This window comes from Cyprinus carpio, chromosome B22 (assembly GCF_018340385.1).
Source record: "Cyprinus carpio isolate SPL01 chromosome B22, ASM1834038v1, whole genome shotgun sequence".
Classification (NCBI taxonomy): domain Eukaryota; kingdom Metazoa; phylum Chordata; class Actinopteri; order Cypriniformes; family Cyprinidae; genus Cyprinus; species Cyprinus carpio.
Genome location: NC_056618.1, coordinates 30,192,778 through 30,211,585, shown reverse-complemented (window position 1 = coordinate 30,211,585; position 18,808 = coordinate 30,192,778). Strand labels below are relative to the sequence as shown.

The following is an 18,808-nucleotide window of genomic DNA, read 5'->3' as shown; positions in this document are numbered from 1 at the left end:
TTCAAACTAGAGAAACTAATCATATCCTGTCACTTACATGGCAACTATATGCTATTGTCTGAGCTGGAATTGTTAGTTTCAGCAGTTTTCTGGCCTACAATATTAATTTCAGTAAGTCAGAGGCAACACAACTTGAGAACTACAGTAGGTGACCAACCAAAATGAGCTTTTTGCCGCCGCGAGTGCCGCCGCTGCCGCGTCTGCAAAGTGCATTTGCAGCATTTGTCCGCTGAGTGGCGCTTTAGCCACAAGTTATCAAACAAGCGCATCAAACCACATTTTCGCAAATAGCCATCAGCTTTGCCTCACCAATGTGTTACATTTGACGCCTGCAGTCGGGGAAAATGAAAGAAAAACACTATTGAATATTCACAGATGAAATTTTAGTACTTATGAAGTTATGTGCATTTCTTAGAACAAATTTAAGCAGGATAAATGTCAAGCACCTGTGCTTATATTTTCTCTAAGCTACAAAGTATTACACCATATTTTAGATTTGACACATTTAATAGGTGTGCAGTATTATTTATATAATATGAATTATGTGTTACATTATCCTAAAGAAATGGTGGTTTACTTTGCATCGAAACATTAAAAGTGGTAGCCTATTTTAGTGAGCTAAGCTACATGGATTTATATGCAAAATGTCAATATTCTCACATATTAGGCCTATATTTGTCACAAATACATTTTTAATTTATATTTAAAAATTTCTTTAATAAAACAGCAGGCATTTTTGTAACGCACTACTTTGTTATTTTGTTACCTGTCCTTTATTTTGACAGATAACTTCTTGGGAAAAAGATATCTGTCTGTACACTGATTAAGAAATTGTTGCATGTTATATGAATTATTTCCTTTATTTTAGTCAAATGTAATGCACTGTATAATTTCTCTCCCATTATTTAGGCCTAAGTAAAACAAGAAACGAATAAATTAAACCTGCACGATTTAGCTAATGTAACCCCTTTGAATTGTAGATTCATATTTTCTCAAAATTTTAGACAAACACAAAAATAATTTAAAACTAAAAATTATCCGCATAATACAAAAAGAAACTGGTATCTTTGGTGCAGTATTGTGATTAACCACTAGAGGTTAACTCCGCGGCATGTTGAGAGTCGATTTATATTGAATTCAGACGAAGCCAGCTGAACATGCACGCACGAGGTTAGCATGAGATTGCACAAATGATTCAATGTCGATATTTTTCTTCATTTTTATGTGTATATTCTTTTATAAAGAATGTTATTAATCGTTTAGGTTGCTAATTCATCCTGTTACTGAGGAAAAAAACACCGGTCAATGCTTTTGATTACTGGTTTTTCTTTTACGAGAACTCGTGTTTATGTGAGTTTTGCTTGTTTATGCATTACTTTGACATTCAAATTGACATTCATCTTTCTCTTTATATGTCCTAAAAAACCAAGCAGAGTTATATATTATGTTTTAGAAAGTATTTTTGTATGTTTAAAAGGTCAAATTGGCATAGAGTTGGAGTTGGTTAAATGATTGCATCATCTATGAGTATGCAAATGCAACAAATGGGAAAAAAGGTGTTTTTGTGTATATTTAAGCACATGTGTGAAGTTAGGATACATTTCCCAGAGAAAATTGCTGGAAAAGCGGAAACTGTTTCCACCCTTGACCTTGTCATACCTGACTACAAGTTCAATGCTGAAGTCCCAGTACTGGTTGGTACAAACACCCTTGACACATTGTTTAAATCTTGTGTTGCAAATGACAACAGTTATGCTGCTCCCAAGGACAAATTCCAACATGTACCCCTTTTGAAAATTTTGTTGCGCAGATATATCCTGGGACAAAGCAATGGTAAAGTGGGCCAAGTCAAACTACAGGGTCAGAAATGTGTCACCATTCCAGCAGGTCAAAAGATGGTCCTGGATGGGTATGCTAGGAATGTGGCAACGGTTGCTGATGCTCCACTTGTAGTAGAGCCATCCACTCACTCCAGGCTCCCTGGTGGTCTGCTTTTGTGCAGCTACGTCCTGACCAGTCCCAGATGGACCTCATTTAAAGTCCCCATTATCCTCCAGAATGAAACAACACACGAAATCACACTTCCAGCTAACTGTTGTTTAGCTGAGCTCTATGTTCCATCAACTCTGTCCTCATTAAGGAATACCTCAGCTAAATAGGAAAAGCCAAGTGTTGTGTCTTCCACTACTAAAGTCGGCTGCAATGCAGTATGTTCTACAAATCCTGAAAATAAGATCACATTTGACTTCACAGACTCCTCTCTTTCTGAAGAGTGGACAGATAGAATTACAACAAAGCTCAACTCCATTTCTGAAGTATTTGCAATGGGTGACCTTGACTATGGGCACACTTCAGCTGTCAAGCACAGAATTCGGCTTTCAGATCCAACTCCTTTTAAACAGAGAGTGAGGCCCATCCATCCCTCAGATTATGAAGCTGTCAGGCTTCATCTCCAGGAGCTTAAAGATGCAAACATAATTTGTGAGTCGGAAAGCCCATTCGCTTCGCCAGTAGTCATCGTAAAGAAGAAGAACGGTGCTATCCACCTGTGCATAGACTACAGAAAACTAAATAATCAGACAATCAAGGATGCCTACGCACTGCCTAACACTGAGGAAAGTTTTCTGCATTGACAGGATCCAAATGGTTTTCTGTCATGGATCTTAAGTCAGGTTACTGTCAGGTGGAGGTTGAAGAGGAAGATAAGTTTAAGACGGCATTCGTAACACCTATGGGATTCTGGGAATTTAATAGGATGCCGCAGGGAGTGACTAATGCGCCTAGTAAATTTCAGAGTGTCATGGAAAAGTGCATGGGCACCTTGCATCTTAAAGAAATCCATGTCTTCCTCGACAATCTCATCATTTTCTCGAAAAGCCTGGAGTAACACGAAGAGCGCCTCATGAAAGTCCTGAACCAGCTGAAAGAGTTTGGTCTAAAACTATCTCCAAGGAAATGCCACTTTTTCATGAATTCTGTGAATTATCTGGGACATATTTCGGAGAAAGGCATAGAAACAGACCCTGAGAAAATCTCTGCACTCACCACCTGGCCAAAGCTGACAAATATCAGTGAGCTGAAGTCCTTTTTGGGTTTCACTGGGTATTATAGGAGGTTTGCAAGAGACTACTCCAAAATTGCCAAACCATTAAATGCACTAACAGTTGGCCATTGTCCACCTCGAAGGAATGCAAAGGGTTTTAAGCCTGTCTCCAATTCTGATTTCAAGAAACCTTTTGGTGGTAGATGGACGCCTGAGTGTGACACCGCATTCCAGGCACTAATTCAGAAGTTGACCACAGCCCCGGTGTTGGGATTTGCAAATCCAAAACTGCTGTACATCTTACATACAGATGCTAGTCTCCATGGTCTTGGCGCTGCCTTGTACCAGGAATAAGATGGTCACATGAGGGTGATTTCATTTGCCAGCAGAGGGTTGTCAAACTGTGAAAAACGAAAACACAAACACAATCACTATAACAGACAAATTCTATGACTAGTGACGGATAAGTCTTAATAACATACAAAAACCCCCTAACACACCATCATGACTGATAATAACCCCCTCACATATACCTTAACATCTGCCAAGTTTGACGCTGCAGGACACCGGTGGCTTGCGGCCCTGTCTACTTTCAACTTCAGCATCCAATACAGAGCTGGAAAGAAAAATCAAGATGCTGATGGTCTCTCCAGGCGACACATAATCAAGTAGACACCGATAACAGTTCCCAGGTTGAAGATGACTGCATTAGTCAGTTCATCTCCCGGTTTCTGGATGAAGAAAATATAATTTATTTTCCTGAGGAAGCAGTGGGAGCGGTTTGTCAAAAGCATCAACTGTACAGAAGCACTGTGGCAGACAAAGATGCCAATTTACCTGTTGCTCTGGAATGTCTTGCCATTGATGCTAACGCCATCCCAGTTGAATTCTCCCAAGCTGAATTTCTTCCTGGTTCCAGCACCCTTCCCAGGATGTCGCAGCATGATTGGGCTGCAGAGCAAGCAAATTATCCTGTCAATAGCAGAGTGACTCACCTCTTGAACACTGGAAAATTTCTTTCTTACCGTGTCAGACAGGAAGAAACCCGAGAAGTCCAACTTATGCTTTGACTGATTGACCAACTTGTAGTTCTTGATGGAGTCCTTTACAGGAAGCATATGAATAGAGGAGAGCCCTTCTATCAGTTAGTTCTACCACAGAAGTATAAAGCAGTTGTCTTAGAGGCTTTGCATGACTCAGTAGGTCATATGGGAGTGGAGTGGACTTTGGATTTAGTTCATACACGTTTCTATTGGCCAAGGATGTCATTGGATGTCGAAACCAAGGTCAGTACCTGTGAGAGGTGTATCAGAAGGAAGGCAAAAGCGGAAAAAACATCTCCCCTTGTTAACATCGAGACCAGTTGACCTTTAGAACTAGTCTGCATGGACTAACTTTCTCTTGAGCCAGATGGTAAAGGTACTAAGAACATTTTAGTGATCACTGATCATTATATGCTGTAGCAATTCCAACAGCTGATCAAAAAGCAAGGACAGTTGCTAAAGCACTTTGGAGTAACTAATGCCTGCACAGCGATCAGGGTCGAGGTTTCGAATCTGCTGTGATCAAACTGGGTATAAAGAAGACTAGGAAGAAGCAGCTTTATCTGAAAAGGGAGAAACAAACTTACCAGAGGACATCTTGGAAGAGAATGTGGGAAACTCACCTGTCAAGGAACTGGATCCCGAGGTTGTTGATGTCAATGATGATGAGTGTACTGAGGATTTGATCATGAATAGGATGGAACCTGTTGAGGGAAAAAGAGATGGAATGAGGAAAGAGGACGATGACAGTTAAATACTGATTGAGGAGAATGTGGAAAGAAATGGAAATACCCCTGTGCAGGAAATACCTGAGCCAGAGTCCAGACGTTCTACCAGAATCAGGGAGCTAAGTTACACATAATTAGGAAACCCCTTAGTGTTAGTTATGTAATCCCTGTTAAGTGGTTTAAACAAAGCCTTCACACAAGCCCTTCAGTCAGATGATTTCCCTGAGGTTAGGATTCTGACCCCTGATAGTTCAGTGATTTTATAGGTACACTGCATGCAGAGACACTTGCAGGTTCAGGAGGGGAGGATGTAACCCCTTTGAATTGTACATTCATATTTTCTTTATTTTTTAGTTCTACAGTAAATTTATTTTTAACTACTTTTGATTCGTATACTACAAAAATAAACTGGTATCTTTGGTGCAGTACTGTGATTAACCACTAGAGGTTAACTCCGCGGCATGTTGAGAGTTGATTGATATTGAATTCAGACGAAGAAGCCAGATGAACATGCACGCACGAGGTTAACATGAGATTGCACAAATGATTCAATTTCGATATTTTTCTTCGTTTTTATGGGTATTTTTTTTTTTATAAAGAATGTTATTAATCATTTAGGTTGCTAATTCATCCTGTTACTGAGGAAAAAAACACCGGTCAATGCTTTTGATTACTGGTTTTTCTTTTATGAGAACTCTGGTGAGTTTTGCTTGTTTATGCATTACTTTGACATTCAAATTGACATTCGTCTTTCTCTTTATATGTCCTAAAAAACCAACCAGAGTTATATATGATGTTTTAGAAAGTATTTTTGTATGTTTAAAAGGTCAAATTGGCATAGAGTTAATTAATTTGTGTACAACGTTAGTTTAACTGTATTGGTTAAACAAGTATGTAAATGCAACAAATGGAAAAAAAAGGTGTTGTACAGCAATATATTTTGTATATTTAAGCACTTTTATGTGTTTAAGAGTGCTTATGTGCACTTGTGTGTTTACATGTTAGATAAACAATTGTACTCACAGACATTTTGTGCAGCTGATAGTAAATGTCGGTGTAGAAATTGTTGACATTTAGAAATGTTTAATGTGACTGCATTGTTTTGTGCAGAATGTTTTTTTTTTGCATGCTGAGTCTGTTTGAGTGATTGACCTTTGAACGGCGAGCCAGACCCTGATCTACGATTCAAAAGAATCATTGTGATTCAACACGGATCCGAACTGGGAGCTAAGCACATACACAGAAAACACAAAGAGGCCTTTATAAACAATGGACATTTGAGTATTTTACACATACACATACACACAAGGGATCCAGAAAGACTATTGAGACTTTGTTTTGTTTTATTTTATTCCTTGACTTCACATTCTTGTTGAGTGGAAACCAGACAATTGTGATTTCATGTACATTGTGAAGAATTGTTCACTCAAAGTTTTTTGAGTCTTTGCAATAAAATTGCCAACTGTTAATTGCTTGAATTTAAATTTGGCCCAAACTTCTCATTTAAATCCTCCTAGAGCCAAACCTAGGCCTTATTTAACCTCTGCTGGGTAAAATACACTAAACTCTTATTCTGTTGTCCCTGTTACACTAAATCATTGAAACTCTAAAGAATGGACTGATTAATAAAACGTCCTCACATTTAAACTCAAGTTCTCTCATTATAATCAACAAAATGCACACGATGTAAAAAAACAACTTCATTAATTGACAACTTCAGCGATTTTAAAGGGAGCCTTCTTTACTTGCTTTCATACAATTTTAAATGCAGCCGCTTTTAAATGCAGGTGTATATCATATTCCTTAAAATATCAGTGCAAGATTTGCGTGGCGCGCATGATGCTGGGTGCGATGCGCAGCATTTATTCTTATTTGTCTACATATTCTATCTTCATTACAAATCTTGTTTGGTTTTATTTTGGATAATTGCATGTAAAAAAAAAAAAAATTACTTTGTAATGCACATGCAAAATGTGAAACTTCCAATTTTATTCGCTGTCTATAGCATTTTATAATTATTTGTACAATAATATTTAACTTAACCTGCTTTATATCTTTATTATTTAATGCAAAAGAGATTTATTAAAACAACCCCCATTTTATTACATTCAGAAATAATAATGGCAGGCCTAATAATGTTATAATGTACCAGCAGGATATTTTTAGTTCCCTTCACTTTACAACAAATCCTTTAAATTTAATTATCAGGACAGAACAAGAATTAAAAATATATAATTCTAATGGATAAATATAATTGCAGTATAGTAATAATAATATAGGCTTAGCTATAAAAATAAAATAAAGAAATATATAATAATTTAAAGGAAACATAAGGTAAGGTTGGGCTTAGCTCTTTCATTTGGGACAAATCCAAACGTTTCCATATTCGTGATGTTGCCCATTTGAAGCTTAACTATAGGCTTTGTAGTTCACGCGTGTTTCAATATTGACGAAAAAAAATCATAATTAGCAAAAATATGCCAAAGTGGACCGCTGCTCTCGCCGGATGGCTCGGTGAATGACTGCTGTTTCCAGTGAATCTGTGCGCGTGAGGCTCCAGCGTGGTCAAAGAGCTGTAACAGATGATACTCAATTTTTGGTCACACAGTAAAGGCATAATTCAAAAATGCAAAGTGTTAGCAGTTTGAAAAAATCAAGAATAATAGCAGAGTTAATAAGAATTATTTCTAAATGCTGGGCCGTTCTCGTTTAGCTCTGCATATTTATTTTTTACCAAGAATGAACCGAAATTAAAACATTTAGCTTTTAATCCATATGTGTGTATATGTATATAAATATATATATGTAATGACTGTTAAATAACAATAGCATACATGAGAGCCTTTGTGTAAAGGTCTTTCTTTTAATTTCTGATGCTTTTACTGTAGCCTAAGACTGTCCCACATCTTGAAATTAACTCACTGAAAATTTTCTAATGGTTTTTAAGGATGTTACAATGTTATTTTATAATGTTATTGTTGTTTTACTTCATTCTTTCATCTCCGTTTACAAACCAGTTTGGAATCCGTCTTTGCGCCACCTGGCGGCAGTTTCGTGAATGATTTTAACACATGACTGACTTGCAGTTGACGCCGCAGCGGTATAACCCATTCTGGTTGTCCACCTACTGTATTCTGTGCTCTTCTTTAAAGAATTTGTGTTCAAAATTTGCAAAATGCATATAATGTGAGTACATCATAAATTCATCTACCAAACCACCACTTTACATCAACAAAAATCAATAATTTACATACAAAATAAGCCATTATCTTTTCACCACTACAGCATATTAACACAAACCACCACTAATAACTAAAAAAAATATGGTTACCTGCCCAAATCGCCATAGACATAAACTTGAATCTTCTTCCGCGGACTGCATGCAGTTCTGTTTATTAACGCTAGAGTGCCAAAATTTACATAGTGTTGCTTTAAGTGGAACTTCTAAGCCAGGGGTGCCAACTCAATTCCTGGAGGGCCGGAGCCCTGCAGAGTTTTGTTCCAACCCTGCTTCAACAAACATACCATGTAGTTTTCAAATGAGCCTGAAGGACTTGATTAATTAGGGTTGAATCTAAACTCTGCAGGGCTCTGGCCCTCCAATAACTGAGTTTGACACCCCTGTTCTAAGCGCTTTGGCTATATAGGCATAGATTTTTATTTTTTTTTTCCCACTAAACTGAATTGTCCAAATTGTCTAAATTATCCAAATCCACTTTTGCTATTTTAATGATGGGAAACACAGTCGGCGCGCATGGTCTAAAAGGGTTGTCTCGATTCTTAATGAGTAATGGGTGTTTTGGGCATAACGTGCAATAAACCAATCAAAGTCTCATCTCCTGTTCCCTTTAAGAGCCAGTTGCACTCGTGCCATGGCGCATTTGTTATTTACACGGCGGAATTTGCAAGCACAGAGACAGAGCGTGTCTCCAGAGATAATAGCCTAATTCTGATACATGCAATGACTATACATTATGACATGTAGGCATTTTTATATAAATGTAGCCTAGACAATAATAATCTTTTACATTGCAATCCTTTAATTTGTAATATTTGGCATGTCTGTGTGCTGCTGTGCACCCCTGTTTGTGTAATAAGCAGAGTGTACGCACGCTGTGGACACCGCCTATACTAACGCGCACTTTAAATAACAACAACAACAAAAAATAAATAAAACTACTGCGCCACTGACTTTAGACCAGGTTTTTGTTGGTCTATGGTGCAGTCTATTTCAGTTGCCTCAATATAGCAACGCACCAGCAATGCGCCTGAACACATCTCGTTTTCAGACCAGCACGCCCATGGGCGCACAAATAGAGTCAAATGCATTTGCTATTTATACAACATGTAAATGACAACTGCATCGGCTGAAACTAGCAAAAAACACATGCATCGCCCGCATTGCGCGAGGTGTATGATAAGGCCCATAATATTTGTTGTGTTGATCTATAATATGATTTCCAACCCAGGTGTATATATCCCATCTGTGGCCAGAAAGAAACATTTGTGAAAATCCAGCATTGTAGTTAAGCACAAAAAACAGTTCATATATTGTTACACAGGCACTGTTAAGTTTAAGATACACAAAAGATAAATTTTCACCACTTGAACTAGACCTGTACATATTCATGTGGTGTAATAAAAATGAAGTAAACAATCCATAAAGTCTCTGAATTACTATGTTGGTCTAAAACCACAGGAAATTTCAACTGCAAATTTACAAGTGAATTTAGACGTTTAGTCAGAAGGAGCTTTATTACCATGTTTGTTTACACACAAGGAATCTGACTTGATGACAGGAGCTTCCAGTGCAGAAGAAAGTACAGACAAAATGCAATTACGGACATAGTGAAAGTGCAGACATACATAGTTTAGTTATTTCAACAAATAATTGAACAAAATTTCCATGATGAAACATAAAATAAAATGCAACTCCATATATGCAAGTAAATTTATTATGATGACAGATGCATTAAGTTTCATGACAACCAAATTTGAGGATTCCCAAAAGCTGCTCAGAGACTTTCTTTGACTAATTAACTCAATTATATATATTATATATATTATATATGACTGGTTAAAAAACGTTACAATACATCACGTTCCTCATTTCTTAAAACTATCGATAAACATTTTATCATTTAAGCTCATTATTAAAAGAAATACTCAACACAGAGAGTTACCTAGAAACCAGTAGCCTGTGCTTTCTATGCGCAAACTTTATGGCACTTAATGCCTCTAAATTTAATGGCAGAGAAGCACCTTTTTTCCCCCAATACAAGACATGGGACAATGAGGATATAAAAAGGTTAAAGGGAAAAGACCAGAGCAGGCCATTTACAATTTTAAGATATTTCATACACTATTCACCCCAAGATCTGTAACTTGAAACTACTGTAGGTCCATATGTCATTGTGGATCTTGGTCACTTCCATCGGATGAAACTTTAAACAGTCTCAGGATTGCTTAAAAAAAATTATAAAATAAGAACTTAATTGACCTTCTGAAAAATAGCATCATATTTTAAAGAAGGAGTTATGCTACTGTACATTTAATAAGTTCTGAAAGCAACTCACCTATCATCCCAATGATCAGAAATACACTGATCATGCAAAATATTAGAGCAAGAAGAATCATCCATGTTTTCTGCTCAGTTTGCAACACTACAGTGCGATCTGCAGGTTTAGGGTCTGTAAAAACATGTGCTCAAATATATATCTCTGTGTGTGTGTATATATATATACAGTTATATATATATATATATATATATATATATATAGGCAGTGTATACATTAATATAAACACATAACTGAAGTAGTATCACTCACCAGTGTGTACGCTGATGTGAAGTCTGGTGCCGTTGCTGAATTTTACATCTGTTTTTGCGTTCATGCAATAATAAACTCCTAAATCATTAATAGTGGTGTTATTTATTAAAAGACAATGTTTAGGTTGCACTGAATATTTGAGCCTGAAGGTTTTTTTGTAGTAAAATGTTGTTGGTGGGTTTAAGAATGAGTGCAATATCACAACCGGAGGATCTGGTAAATTCAGCAAAAACCATGTGACCTCCTTTGCATCAATATCACAGTTTATAGTCACATTTTGACCCAAATCTGTTAGTTGATCTGTTAAAGTCTCTGCAGTTTGACACCATATAAGCAGATCTAAGAGAAAAATAATTAGGAGTATTTTGCTTAGAATTTTCATTCAAACGAACAAAAAAACAAAAACAAAAACAAAAAAAATATTCATTATAACACATGTAAGAAAAGATTTTCATTAATAAACTCACAGAGGTGGAGCTCTACGATCTTCAACATGATGCGCGCTTGGTTCACGCTGCTTTTTAGATGAAACCAGACCTCGGGTCTTTTTTAGGAGGACTCTTAGCCACACCAAGCAGAGGAAGTCAAAGTCAAGACTAAATTGTCAAGTAAATCAATTTTCAAGTAAGTTGGACAACAGTCCAGCAGATGGCAATATTGCAAACGGTCAAAGAAGAAGAAGAAGAAGAAGGAAGTCAGGTGCATTTGCAAGGAAAGAAGTCAAATGAACAACAAATGAGTTCTGTAATATTCAAGGAGATGTAAACTGTAAAGAGGGAGGGAGAAATAGAAGAGATGAAGTGCTCTTTAGTGCATTTTGAACATTTCATTAACCCATTTTAATATATATGAAGAGTTAATTTGCAAAAACCGCTAACAATTTTTTATTGCGCATTCCAAGTAATATCAATCAAACTGCAGATGGATTGTTTTGATTAAGTAATAATAACTTAAATACAGGTAATTTACAAAATTAAAGTTCATTTAAAGTATATATTTTTTACATATTAAACGTTTGTTTTATAGCAAAAGCAGATAACTCCACATTTCATGTTTCAGAGTTAATAAAAAAACAAAAACACATTTAATCTTTGTAATCTCCTCAGATGACAATGTAGATGCCTGACAAAAGTTGTTGTTGTGATCATAGACTGTATGGTTGTGATTTCACGCGACCCACAGAGCTTTTTCCTCACCACTGTAACACACTGCTTTCGCAAAGTTCCGTGAAAACATAGCAGTTTCTATTTTCCTATTACGCCCCGTAGAAGACAGGTTCATTGAAATTATCTGTCCTTAATCACTTTTAGTCAGCTCTGATAAAATGCCTCTCAGCTAGCACGTCTTTTCAAAGTGAAAGTAGCCTTGTCACCTGACCTGAATACAGCGCATTGATTTGCTAAAATAGACATGTCGGCTTCTGTTCAAAAACAACAAGGGCACTTGTCGGCTTCTGCAGTAAAGCGATGCCTTGAAAGTGGACAAAACCGGCTTTTTTGACAATACATGTTCAGGGTTCAAATCGCGCATGCATGGCAATCAGCTTATTTTTATTTTTTGAAAGTGGCGTTTATCGGTTTTTGCAAATAAACTCTTCATATATATATATATATATATATAATATTTGGGGTTGCGCCGACTAATCGACTAGTCGACTTCAATGCTCTGCCATGACGTTTTAAGCTTCACGTCGACTAGTTGCTGGGCCTATAGAGGGCGCAACAGGATAAGAAATCTTTGAAGGACTTCCCCATTTACGCTCCGTTTCCAAACAGTTAAAATGACAAATAAATGCATACACTGAAAGCGCTCCACAAGACATGTGAGATTATATTACTGGATGCTCGAAATTGAACGGGAGAATGCACATTTTAAACAGCTTATTGTAAGGTAAGTTAATTGCTGTTTTAATCAAATGCACTGCTGCACTGTAACACACACATATTACTGACACAAACACACACACAAACTGAAGACTGCCACAAAAGAATCATTCAGTGCGGAAATGTATTGTCAGCACTGTTCTGTGATTTCTCAATAAAATAGCTTAGAAACTGAAAAGTTCTAGAAAATATTGCTTAACTAAATCCCACAGCTTCACTACTAGTAGAGAGGTAGAATTAATTCACACACGCAATCGCTCTCACTAATGCATTTATATGAATGTAATCTCTACTGTGATAGTTTATCTGTATCTGATTTAGAACGAGCTGAAATCTGTGACAAATATAATGACTCAAAGACAAAAGAACTGTTAAAAATGAGCTGTTATAGGAGCAATAGCAATGTGGGCAGTGCTGTGTCATATACTATAGCTGTGCACAAGGTGTTTGTCACTGCTCCAGACTTACTTGTTCATTAATGACGTCATCAGCAACTAGTTGACTTTGACTCTAATTTCATCACATAAAAGATGACGTTAAAAAAATCTTATATATATATATATATATATATATATATATATATATATATATATATATATATAGGCACAGCTGTGATCCGAGGCCGCAGACTGAGTTCCATAGGTAATCACATCGTGCCGATATACAGCCATATCTCACATCTACAAGTGTCATATTGTGTTTATACATCAGTTCGATGGCACGAGTGTGTAAATAAATTAGAAACAACAACCGAGTGTCTTTAAAAGCTCTCTTTTGTGCAAAACTACAGTACTTCCTTCCGCCATAGATTCAAATCTAAAGTTTGGCAGAGCCCAAGCCTTTGTTACTAATTCCAATACGTCACTTTAGAACTAGTAACAATGGAACGTTGAGTTGCTTCATTAAAAGCTTATTGTATTAGTGTAGTAAAAGCTTGCTGTATTATAGAGTAATAAAGTATTATGAGAGAGAGATGGACTGAGCGACTGTGATTACCTGCATCTAATAAAGCATCTCAGTCTCCTACATGCATACAATAAACATAAGTTTGAATGTCCACTGAGGACAGCGTTATCTTTGATGTATCTTTGTTTCATCAAGGCTGATTTCTGATGACAGCACTGCTCAGTGCATTTGTTAGCTGCGCCAATTGTCCATTTACAAAAGCGTTTATTTCTCAATGTAAAAGTCTTTACTGAAGTGCTGATTCTTAAAAAAACAGTCTCTTGTCGCCATATAATAGCAGAACAATGTAGGTGAGCTAAACTTTTTTTCTTTAAAAATACTAAAATAATAAAACTATATTTTAAGTGTTGTGACACCATTTTTCAAGTGTCAAGTTTTTATTTGTCACCTAACTAAAATCATCTTGGGTATGTGCAGTATAAATATCATCACTCTATCTCATTGTTGATTGAAGAAAGCCGTGTTGCAACTGTTACAACTATTATACCAAGCTGAGCTCCTAAGAAGCGATTGAAGTATTGAATTGTGTGTTTTACATTTTTTTTATATGTATGGATATGTAGATACATATAATATTTGATATATTTATAAGTGATAAACTGACAGCCTACACAGCCTACACATGGGCAAAGGATAGAAGAATCTAGGTTTCTGCGTTGAACATTCACATGAAAATGAGGAGGGGATTGGCCGAAAAAAACAAAACAAAAAACAAAATAAAAAAATAAAACATAATACCCTTGGCACGATTGCGTGTATATGCTATTTATATAAATGCTCACTGGAAAATCCCACATCAAGGCATGTGAACTTCGGGAGCGGCTGAGGAGAAACTACTTTCACTTTTGAGAAGCGGATAACTCATCTCGTTTCACTGAAGGTTTGTCGCATTCTTTATATCATTGCTGGGATTTGTATTTTATTCTCATATGAAGCATAAATTATGCATAGGAAAAGGAAGAGATCATTGTGCATGCCCTTTGTTTTATGAAGCGAATGATATACTAACCTACACGTGCAAATGATATCTTTTAAACGACCAAGACGACCTGAAGAATACTAAGGCAGCTTTTTTTCACAGGTTAATATTATCGGTTCAACTAACTTAACGACATCACATCATCTTTGGGGCGTTCTGTTTAAACAGATGATGCCCTTCAGCCCCCGAAAAGTCTTGGATCTGTGCGAAACGTGACATGTCTTGTTTTCAAAATGGCGATTTTTTAAATACAAAGTTGAACAATTGTAATTCCTTGCTTTTTTTATAATAGGCTAAATATGTTTTAACTTAATATATTGTATATGCTGTATATATTTTAAATGCTTGATTTAGATCATGAAAGGTAGGCCAGTCCTACACTTGGAACACTTTGCTTTATATTAGGCTGCCACACAAAAAAAAAACCAGTGATGTAGAAATGTGGGCTATTTTTTTTTCACAATTAGTTTATAAAGGCAAAAAGTAGATTTGTTTAACCCATGTCATGTACCTTAGTAGCTACAGATGAAACATAAACACTCTTCTTTAATGCTGTAAGTAGCCTAACCAGCTAATTTCAAATGTTAAAATGTTTTAAAATATATGCTCCTATATAATTCCTGTTCTTTGTTACACACTACTGATAATTTTCTATTCCGTAGCAGAACATTTAAAGACACGAAACAAGACACTCCTGAAAGTTATTAACACTTTAAACCCAAAATTAATGTCACATTGAGTTTGACAGCATCTGATACAATAGGATTCTTCATTATTTACAACTGATTTCAACTCTACCCCGCTGACCACTCTATACATTTATCTAAATTGGATGATAACCCTGGCAGATAACCCCTGTCTTGTAAAAGTCAGAAGAGTGAATTTTATCCTTAGTACAAGCAAGGCATTTATATTTCATGTTGTGTTGCTGGGGAAAGTGAAATTGAATGTGTGAAACGTTTTTCAAAATAAAAGTGGGTACTATATAGATGAAGAAAACACATGCAGACAGTTGTGCATTAAATTTTAACTAACACAGGATATGCATGTAAATGTATGTACTGTGAACTTACAAAGCATAATATAATTGTGTAATGTATTTGTTCATTGTGTTGCTTGCATTGGCTAAATGCAGTGTTATATTTGTAATACTTGATGCTTTTATTTAGAAAAACTAACTGGAACAGAAGCTATTTGCTGTCCCCAACATAATAGCTGTGCATGATGAGATCAATATGAATGATAACATGTTTTACTGTACATACTTGGCTTGTTTGTGGTGAGTAACCTTGATTTAATACAAAAAGCTTAATTTTACATCCATGTATTTGTTGCTGCGAGTTGCTTCATTGTATTGAAAGAATGTGTAATGAATTTGCTTTTTATTATTCCAGCATTTACTTTTATAAAACTATAGGTGATTGCTTCTAAATAAACCACGTCATCTGGTTTTGGAAGTTGAACGTGTACATCTGGTGTTAAAAACAGTAATTCACTGTCAACATGGACTTATGTGAATCTGGAAATCTCAGAAGGTAAAGTTTGATGTTTCTACATAGGCCAGCTAATGTACATTTTACAAAGCATATTTTAACAAATGTATTTATGCAAATATAAATGTCAATTATTCAATTTGAGACAAAATATATTTACTTCATAATATCAAGTTGTATCATATGATATTTATTATGATTAAATCCTTATTAAGAAGTCAACAAAACTAGAAAGGGTCTCTAAAAAGCACACTACTAGTAGCATGGAATTATTTCATAAAACTCAACTTGTATATTTCTGAAGCAACATGATTCCTTCCTTTGTATGAATAATTGAAGTTTAAGCCTTAATATAAATCAGTGCACTCATTAACATACTACATCAAATCAACACAAACCTAAAACATCAAATAACATACAATTTCTTGCACTTCACATGTTCATGACATTTAAGGTTTGTGTTGCCATGTTTCATGAAATCTGTGTATGCATTTGCTGAGCCTGGACAAAACAACTGTTACAAAACATGGATTGTGAATGCTACTTATTATTAAGTTTACTTTCATATTCGCCTTTGCTTGCAAAATTCCATGAGTGAATTCCCATCATTTCAGAAGGGATTTGTGCCATCTGAAGTTTCAGTTTCTTCTACATGCAAATTTCACTTATGTTAAAGTTTGTCATGTAGAAACACATTTCCGATCAGTTGAAAGCTGCTTGGTTTGAAATGTACTTCTCTCTGAGCTGTACTTCATACATCGCTACATTATTCAGAAGGGAAGATTATTTTTTTTTTGCCTGTGAAACCTTTAGAGAGGATGAGAAATAATGCATGTACCTCACTGCATATTTTTGTGATGCAGCTTAGTAGGAGACATTTCTTGTTTCTAAAGGAATATTTCAATTATTTCTGTTTAAAGGTGGTGGTTATTTTATTTCCTGCCTGTGTTTCTCTTAACAAATGAAGGTAAATGCTAAAATAAATGTTATTTCAGAAGCAAATTTCTACATTTTGTGAACTATATATATATATATATATAATTATTTATTATTATTATTATTTATTTATTTATTATTTTTTTTTTTTCAGTGTCTCTGCAGGAGACTGTTGTGGGTTTTATTGGAGGTTCTGCTGTTTTAAATTGTTCTTCTAAAGAACCTCTGATTAAAATTCAAGACATCAGAGTGCGCTGGAGTCACAAAGACCAGAATGTGTATGAGATTATTAAAGGTCAAGTCTCTGTGGAAAAACAAGATCCCGAGTACAGGGACAGAACTGAAAGCTTCCCCGAGGAGTATCTGAGAGGGAACTTCTCCATCAAGCTCAACAATCTTCAACACACTGATGCAGGACTATACAAGTGCTACATCATGGAGGAATCAGTAATCAAGAGTGTTGAGCTTTCGACTCAAGGTGTGTAAAACCAAATGAATGACCAGAATGTTTACATTCCAGCCTGTGTTCTTTAGCATAGACTTAATAAAGGGATGCACTCATGTTTTATTTTTTCCCCATCTTTTGTAAATCCTCTTGTCTTCCAGAGAGACAAGCAATACAAATCCCCAGCGAAGGAACAAAACCAAAACCAGAGATGATTGTAATGTTCATTTCCGTTCTATGCACTGGCATTATATTTTCATTGGCTGTAAGTTCATTCATCAACATAACAGTATAATCAACATTTATTTCATATTAAGTAACAGCCTCTAGTTAAATGTTGAAACATTGTTTTACAAACCTCTGCCACAGTGTCTTTCTAAGGAGTTTTTGACATCACTTCCTATGACTTGACGTCATCTTCTTGTCTTCACCCTCATTAATCTACTGAGCCCATCTAAACTTTTTTGACAGTGGTGCAAATACAAGCATGCATTGACAATGTAAAAGCTCTCTCTATAGAGGACCTACTGTGGTGGAGGTATGATGAGAAGTATTGTGAGATTTGTTTTATAATTTTAAAATAACAAAATTATACAGTTTAATCATAGGAAAGACTGTGAAAATGTTTTAATGTGAACCAGTCCCAGGCCTCATGTGATGTGCTGTAGAAAGTAAAAATTATTTTGCTAGGACCCATTTCCCAAACCTCTCCACCATTTCTCCTAATCAACATTTTCATCTTGGCACAACAGCCAATTTCACATTCAAAATTGCACTAAAAAACTATAAAACACTTCATATTTTCTTGTCTCAAATCAAATCGTTCTTCCATAACACTAGCAAAGATTGTCACCTCATAAAATAATGATCTTAAATCATTATATAATTTTCTTTTGTAAAATTTCTCTGCTGTCAAATTGCTGTTTTATTCCAAGTGTGGTCGTTTTGGGCTCGTTGAAGCCCAGTCGCACTGATGCATTCTGGATCATTTGTTAGAGGTTAAATAGCACATGTTGGAAGCCAGAAGAGCAGTGCAATAGTCCAGCCTAGAAATGACAGTGGCCTGTATCTTTTGGCTGGCAGAAGAATGAGTATTTTGGTGATTAAGACTTTGGTCCAATAAGACTTTATATAAGAGTATTATACAGATTTTTTTAAACAATATATTTTATGGTAATTTGCATGTTTTACAGTATTATATGTAATTTGATATTAAATATTTAAAATGTTTACATATACAACAACTTACAGTTTTTGAATGATCTGTTGATAAATAACACATAATGGGTGCATTGCTGTGGAGATCATGAGTCTCAGGCTGAATCTTGTCTTCTGTCTGCAGTGCTCAAGAATCAACACTTGTTTTTTACTGAATGTGTATGTGACAGAGAAGTGGACTCTAATTTTACCGTGTACCTTGGTTTCATTCATGGTGTTATTCATTTTTATCAAATTTATATTGGG

General features: G+C 35.7%; 1 protein-coding gene across 5 annotated transcripts in view; it reads left to right on the top strand.

The window, feature by feature from the left end:
• The first annotated feature begins 14,237 nt into the window (after positions 1–14,237).
• The window catches only part of LOC109083705 (V-set domain-containing T-cell activation inhibitor 1-like), a 53,544-nt gene continuing 48,973 nt past the window's right edge, over positions 14,238–18,808 (top strand). For 2 of the 5 annotated variants that reach the window (XM_042749959.1, XM_042749958.1), the window contains exons 1-6: positions 14,269–14,371; positions 15,640–15,749; positions 15,865–16,005; positions 16,884–16,930; positions 17,054–17,377; positions 17,506–17,609. In XM_042749959.1, coding sequence (XP_042605893.1) covers positions 15,974–16,005; positions 16,884–16,930; positions 17,054–17,377; positions 17,506–17,609 — 507 coding nt within the window. In that variant the 5' untranslated portion in view covers positions 14,269–14,371; positions 15,640–15,749; positions 15,865–15,973. Of the gene's footprint in view, positions 14,372–15,639; positions 15,750–15,864; positions 16,006–16,883; positions 16,931–17,053; positions 17,378–17,505; positions 18,120–18,808 lie in introns of those variants that run through there. The other 3 variants (XM_042749957.1, XM_042749955.1, XM_042749956.1) reach the window with 3 other exon arrangements.